This window comes from Stylophora pistillata, chromosome 4, assembly GCF_964205215.1.
Source record: "Stylophora pistillata chromosome 4, jaStyPist1.2, whole genome shotgun sequence".
Classification (NCBI taxonomy): Eukaryota; Metazoa; Cnidaria; class Anthozoa; order Scleractinia; family Pocilloporidae; genus Stylophora; species Stylophora pistillata.
In genome coordinates, this window is record NC_142522.1 from 39,793,452 (window position 1) to 39,800,951 (window position 7,500).

Genomic DNA, 7,500 nt, shown 5'->3' on the forward strand with positions numbered 1-7,500 from the left:
CAAACTCAACAGAATTATCTGGAGCTTTTATACAAGAAAGTGTGAGAAAATGGCAAGAAATAGGTAGGCGAGCCCAGAAATATGGTCCGACAACTTTCCGAGGGGCACAAATAGCAGTGCCTGAAGTTCTTGGCCGACTACGCTTTAACACTACGGCATTTCGTGGCTGGTACGAAGCGCGAGCTACAGGCCGCCATCTTCAAAACAGGTGGAAGAGCGATCCAGTGACGGGAGGAGTTTTAAAAAGACGAAAGTCGGAAGACAGTATCGCATTTCAGTCATCAAATAAGTTGTAAAGTCCTTATCGTGCTTTCTCGTCGACTGAATTCATGACAAACGAAATCCTAAAACACGTAACGATAATCTTTGCAAAACAACTCCTTGAATGCTGAACCGTTTTCTGAGAAATCACCTGTAACGAAAGTCCTCAATGCGTGATCTTTATGAAAATAATTTTCTGTCTGTGGAATTTAAGTTTAAGAAAATGTGCAAAATTATTCGCCTTGCTTTCCTTATTTTAACTATTTGTCGTAAAAAGTCAATCCAGAACAAGGACACATCGAACCCAGTCGCTGGGCATTTTAATTTACCTAATCATTCTAAGCAACAAATGGCAATCTGCGGTATTTCCTTACACTTAGGTAGCACGGAAAGCCGTAGAAATCCTGAACAAAAGCTCATCTTTCAAACCGGCAGTCTAAATCCCACAGGGATCAACGAACGCTTTTGATTCCAGTAATTTATTCTTGTTTTTCTCGTCGCCATGTTCCCACCATTAACGTAGCTCCATTTTCTACCTTTAAAAGCACACACAACCCACAATTTTTCTATTCGCTCCGACGAAGGGCTAACGCTCGAAACGTCAGCTTTTGTAATCGTTACGGTGGTCAATTTACCATTTCAACTTTGTTGATATATCCAAATTATTTCGTTACCCCCACCGACGCAGCCCCAAACAGTTTCTTTCGAAACTATCAGCCCTCAATCCAGAACAGTTTTGCCCAATTTACTGTATGAGTTCGTTTTGTGTGTGACTACTCTTGGACGGGAAAGTTGTTCAAATTATGATTTGAATATCATTTCTTTCGACGCAGGAGGGGTCGCACTGTGGCCTTAATTTTTTATGTCGCGTCATAAGATGTCGAAAGGGTGGCATAAATCCATCAGTTGATTTGGAAGTCGATGCAGACTATCTGAGAAGTATATCTCAGATAGTATGCTATCTGAGATATACAGATCCATCAACTATATAACAGATCCATCAACTTTCTCCTCGAAAGTTGATGGATCCGTTCTAACAGACGACTCTGGTATTGCTCAAAGCATGAGCTCATATTTCTCCTCGGTATTTACCACTGGAGATTATGAAAATTTCCCTATACAGGATTATATTGTCAACAAGAAGCTTGCAAACATTGATTGTTGTGTTGATGAGTTGAGCCGCCTCCTCCTAAAACTCAAGCCCAACAAGTCCCCTGGGCCTGACCTTATCGCGCCGTGCATCTTAAAATCGTGTGCATCGGAATTAGCACCTTCGTTGACGTATATGCTAAACAAATCGTTCTCTGCTGTCCCTGATGAATGGAAACATGCAGATATTACACCTCTACACAAGAAGGGTCCTAAGTCTTCGAGAGAAAACTACCCTTGTAAGATCGGTGAAAAAATTGTTTTCGACAGGATGTTTGATTTCTGGCGTGAAATTGACCTTATTAACAACAATCAACTCGGCTTTCTGCGTGGAAGATCTACTGCAACTCAATTATTATCAACGTTTAATGACTGGGCGAAATCACGAAATCTCTCCACTCCTACCGGCGTCATCTTTCTCGATCTTGCTAAAGCCTTTGACAGTGTCCCTCACGAGCGGCTGCTTTTAAAATTAAAAAGTAATGGCATCGACAGTTGTCTGCTTAACTGGCTCAGACATTTTTTGGTTGGTCGCAAACAACGTGTAGTTATCAGGGGATCTTGTTCTGATTGGTCGTATGTAACCTCCGGCACTACACAGGGGACCATCCTTGGGCCTTTATTGTTTTTACTGTATATTAATGACATAACAGAATGCGTATCGTCCACAGTCAAATTATATGCAGACGATACGGAGATCTATAGGGGAATCCTTGTTTACAATATTTGCCTCATTAGCATAAGCAGTTCAGTTTCTGATGGAGCTAAAAATAAATCAGTTCTGAATATCGAAAGGTCAAAGTAAGATTGACTCGGCCAATGAATAGAAGCCTGATGCATTGAATACTTTTTGTGCAACACGGGTTTAAAAACTCAAAATTTTACATAGAATGTATGAGTTCATTTGCGCTTTTGCCACCCAGAAATTTTGCAGTTTTTGATGGACTATTTCTCCTTGAATATTACACCCAAAGAGCTAAAAATTTCACCATGTACTAAGGTTTTCTAGCTCTTTAGCTGCCTGAAGTCAATTTGTATCTAACATGCTTCCTTCTTTACGCAAAGTCAAATGCAAATGAGCAAAAATGTAAACAATGACGTCAGCGTGAATCCGCCTATAAAGAGATAATTGACCCGATCACAGATTGTCAGCGTCTTCAGGAAGATCTTACCAACAATGGCGAATGCGCTTGTAAATGGCAACTACGTTTTAACGCGGCTAAAAGTGAATCTATGCGAATTACACATTCACGTGATAAGTCAGTAACCATTTATTTCTTAGGACAGCCCTTGAAAGACGTAGATAAAATTAAAGATCTCGGTGTTCTAATAACTAAGGAACTCTCTTGGAGTAACCACATTGGTACGACTGTAAACAAAGCGAATAAAGTCCTAGGTTCTATTAAACGCTCGATAGGCACCGCTGATGCAAATATTTTTTCTATGCTCTACGAATCTCTTGTACGGCCAGTTTTGGAATATGTGGTACCTGTCTGGTGTCCTTACCTCGTCAAGGACATCATGCTCTTGAGAATGTAGAGCGAAGAGCTTCCGTCAAGACTTGTTTTAAATCAAAGCAAAGGAGACATGTCCTACGAAGGCCGATGCAAATTGCTAAAATGGCCTACTCTTTCCGACCGTAGAACTTATCTATCTTTAGTTGAGTGTTATAAAATTGTTTTTGGTTTTCACCATTTAGATTTTGGAAACTTTTTTGATTTCGTCACAACTAGATGTACGAGAGCAAATCATCAGTACAAACTTTACGTCAAACCAACACGACTTAATTGTTAGAAACATTCGTTTTTCATTGGGATTGTTAAATTATGGAATGAATTACCAAGAAACATAGTGGAAGCTGATAATCTTTAGCATTTTAAATCTCAGCTTAAATTGTACTTAAATATTTAATTATGACTAAGTATTTTATTTACATTTAGACTTATTTTTTAGGGAGTTTTCACATAAGGATAACCTTTTAACTTCCTTTTCTGGAAGCATATTTTCCCTTTCCTCTTAGTGTATACATAGTCTCCTTCTGGAATAAATAAAGTACGTTTACGTTTATGTTTATATCTCAATATAGCATTTTGGTTTAACTAACAGGCTAAACATCATATTTGCCATTGCAACATTGAGTTTCTTTGGTGCATACTGCAGAGATTAGTAAAAAGTGGTAATAGATATGAACAGTAATGCCTAAATGGTATTTGATGTCGCTAGGATAGATACATTTTACCTCTTATCAAACCATTTCCACTGTCTAGCCATTTTGTAAATATTTCTGGGGTAAACATTTTATAATCACAATCAGTTGGCTGACTTTTTAAGTACAATGTAGCTTTGTAAAAGTGTACTTCTTGTATTCGATTTTCGTATTTGTTTCTACGTATATACTTCTCTTATTTAGAGATACACCTAAGCTTATTTACATCCTTTTTTAATGCAACATAAGATATGTAATTTTATCTTTTGAACAATAAAGACACTATTATGACTACACTCAAGATGTCTTTCGATTTCTCGTCGTCTCTGCATATCTATGAAATCCACGCGTTTCGGCGATCTTGTGTTAGCTGTTTCTAACTTTCACCGTTCTTCTCAAAAACGATAGGTATATGGCATAGACTAATACCTTCCTTGTTTCCAGATTTTACTCCACAGCCAGAGATTTTTTTAATGTCGCGTCATAAGTTGTCCTACAAATATGTCGCGACATTTACACCACGGGAGTCATGGAAGTCGCACTTGTGCGATGTAAAGGATATTTGAAACCAGATTGTCAACTCTTAATATTTCACGCGCGAAAAGCACCAAACAAAACTTTTTGTAGACATGAAGCTGATGCTAGTTTTATTAGCGACATTTCTTCATTCTCTGTCTAATTTGTTCAATGTACAAAACCTTACTGATTTGTACGCATTGTACAACACTCGCCAACGGCAAATGTTGGCTCTTGCCGCTTTAAACCGACGTCGACGGATGCGAAAAAATGGGAAAATATCTCGAGCCAAAGGGTGAAAACAAGTCACTCCCATACTGAGAATTATCAGGTGAATAGTGCAAATTTGTAAATTGGTATGGGTTGAAATTCGCCATAGGGACCAGATAAAACGTGTGTCGAGAAAACCTGTGACTAAAATATTGAACCGATAGCGAGCTGTGCACACGTGTTGTCTTTTCAGAATTGCGAAAATCCAAATTTTTGCTAGTATTTCAGATTTGATCGACATTGAGACAGAAGAAAAACAAAAATTGATATTTTAAGGCGGTAAGACCAGATATGGCCTACCTCAAGGCAGGACATCGGCTTTTTTGATCTTTAGGTCCTTCGGACATGGTTATGCCTGGTTGCGACAAAAGGGTCGCACTTGTGGCAAGCAGACGATGACAGATTTTCTGTCCAATGTAAACACCAAAAGCGTAAGTGCGACCCTGCCTCTTTCATTTGGTTTATTTTCCTGCATCTTGCATTCAATGGTCAAATTAAATCGTCGGTGACTGTGTCTGCGCGTTTGTGTCCTATCACAGTTTTATCTGTAGAATTACACCCCCCTTTTTACTGAGTAAACTTAACTGCATTAGCAACTGTGAAGTGAACGGATAATTGTCAATCATGGAAGTTTCAATCATAACAATTTCTAGCTTAAAGTCATTTAAGTAATGTAGTGTTTTGTTTTCTTAGTTGCCAATCTCCAATGGGCTTTTTGATATGTGCGAGAACGCTGTTCACATGACAAGCTGATCTGATTGATTCGGCTGAATGGGTCTATGAGAGGTGTAAATAGGTGCAGCACGCGAGAATCTATCCAGCAAGCAATTTTTTCACTTTCTCGAATGGTTTTTTTTTTTTTTACGAAGATGTCTCGTGACAGATGAAATTAATAGGTAATTTGAACCTTAAGTCGGACGTTTTAAGATGTGGACTATTTTTTATCCCGCCGGAACAAATAATCAAAGGATATTGTTTTGTACAGAGTAAGAGCGGGAGTTGATCACGTAATCGACGACGCTGCAGTTAATTTTTTTCATATCCGACTTTGTAGTTGCCTTTTTATTTCGAGGAACTTACACACGTTTCATAATTTATTCCACAACAGTTCACAGCCTCAAGTGTTATGTGTGCGGGGGAACAGAAGATGACTGCAAAAAGGATAAACTGGAAGCTGACAAGGCCAAATACTCTGTCAACTGTCCAAGCGGTACTTGTATCAGAGTCTGGGGCAAAAAGGATGATAAAACCATAGTTGCTGAGTCCTGTGGCACTGAAGCCCTCTGTGAAGCTGCCAAAAAAGATTGTGACGATGTCAAAGACGGAAAATGCGCAGTGGGCTGCTGTGACAGTGACTACTGTAACGCTGGTTCGTCTGTTTCCTTCAGTGTGTTCCTGATGACCATTAGTTCTGCCTTAGGCCTGGCACTACTAAAGTAGAATAAGAACACTGATAGAGCCCTAACGCGTTAAATTTTATCTAGCTGTAGTTTTTTTTTTTTTTTTTTCCTTTTTTTTCCGAAAATATTTTTCATTTGCCAGTTAAACATGAAGAGTAGAAACTTTATCTTTGCTTTGCTTTTGCAGCTCTTTTTTCACCTTTATTTTTTTTCAATTTAGTCATCTTGTAACCAGTCGCTTTGAACAGCATCATATTTGACAAAACTTCTGTAACTTGAAAAGTCTTATCACATTAAATGGGCGAAGTGTATTCAAATTCTGTGTTTTGAGGGAGAAACCTGATTACTGCCCAATCATTTGCCCTCTTTCAGAAAGACTATATCCAAGCTTATTCTTAGTAGCCATAGCACAAACCAAGATCTTGCATGGAAATAACAGAGAAACTCAAGGAAGGATAAAAGACGTGGACTCTTAAATGCTTTCACATTTACCATATTTTCCATGAGACGACAGAAAATGCTGAAACCTCCAGAAGGGTCTAAGAACGTGCTACTTGAGAAAGAAGTTTTTTCAAAACTCGAAAGCCGAGGAAAAAATAAGACGTTCTGTCAAGGAAAATCTCGCTAAAAAAGTTTAGTTAAATCATTAGTCCCTTAAATAAAAGATTTGAAACAAAGATACAGCAACCATTATCAAAGATATTTCGGGAGTGGTCACAACGAGCATTAATTTTGAAAAAAAGATCCTGCAATCTTTCAAGGAGTTGTGACTTAAGAGATAATAAGGCCAAAAATCGAACATTTTTAAGATATGGTGGCAACAGCAAAGAAATCGATAAGGCTCGTATTCTCAAGTTAGACAGGCCTTACGGTAAAACAAAGCACTACATAATTCGTTTGGCTGAATATTTATTTATTGTTGAGAAAATCGATAACTGAATTTCGCCAAAATGCCGCTTTTGAAACTCAAAATTTCAGACAATTCTCGGAGCGTCGCGCCACGAATTGAAAACACATAGGACCGATAAAAAGTACGAAATATTGAAAAACAACATCAATATAATATATATGCTGACAGCATTTCGAGCAATTCTTGATCGTCTATTTACACGATCTAATTTAATTTATCCGACCTTCTTCTAACAAGATTTAAAAGAGGTCAGAAGTGTAGTATTTAACTATGTGCTAAATAAGATAGTCGACTGAAAATCTGGCTTTTGGAAGGCGGAGTGTATTTCTTTTCGATCTCCAAAGGATTTTTGGGGAAATAATTTAGTGCTATTTAGTCAAATTTTAAGTTGGATAAAATGAGCTGATTTGATGGTGCCGTCAGTTAGTCGAAAATGTACGCACCACTCGCAGATTCAATTGTTTCGCATTTTACTGGATAACTAACTTTGCAGAAAATTCATTTGGACTTTCAGTCCACTTATGATCACATTAACAAAGCAAATGAGTCATTCAACCCACTTATACACATGAACTCACTCGCTCTACAAAATGATATTTTTCCGTACATAATTTATACCATACAAATGCTCACCTTGAGCAAGGAATATAACGCCTCGGAATAAAGTGCCTGATTGTTTTAGTTCCAATGCTGTCATTAAATGCATTCTCTCATCATTCTGTGCCTCCTCTAATAAAAAATAAAAAATAAAAAAAAAAAAAAATAGGCAGTACGGACTGCATATGGCT

At 38.0% G+C, this 7,500-nt stretch overlaps 1 protein-coding gene and 1 long non-coding RNA gene across 4 annotated transcripts in view; one reads left to right on the top strand and one right to left on the bottom strand.

Moving 5' to 3' along the window:
- LOC148733699 (uncharacterized) overlaps positions 1-6,113 on the top strand; it is a 15,425-nt gene extending 9,312 nt beyond the window's left edge. The window contains exon 2 of one of the 2 annotated variants that reach the window (XM_088756562.1): positions 5,511-6,113. In XM_088756562.1, the coding sequence (XP_088612688.1) occupies positions 5,511-5,842 (332 nt within the window). In that variant the 3' untranslated portion in view covers positions 5,843-6,113. Of the gene's footprint in view, positions 1-5,509 lie in introns of both variants that reach the window. The other variant, XM_088756563.1, reaches the window with a different exon arrangement.
- The window catches only part of LOC148733700 (uncharacterized), a 5,774-nt gene continuing 3,779 nt past the window's right edge, over positions 5,506-7,500 (bottom strand). For both annotated transcript variants that reach the window (XR_015999869.1, XR_015999868.1), the window contains exon 2: positions 5,506-7,441. This is a non-coding gene — a long non-coding RNA (uncharacterized LOC148733700). The remainder of the gene's footprint in view (positions 7,442-7,500) is intronic.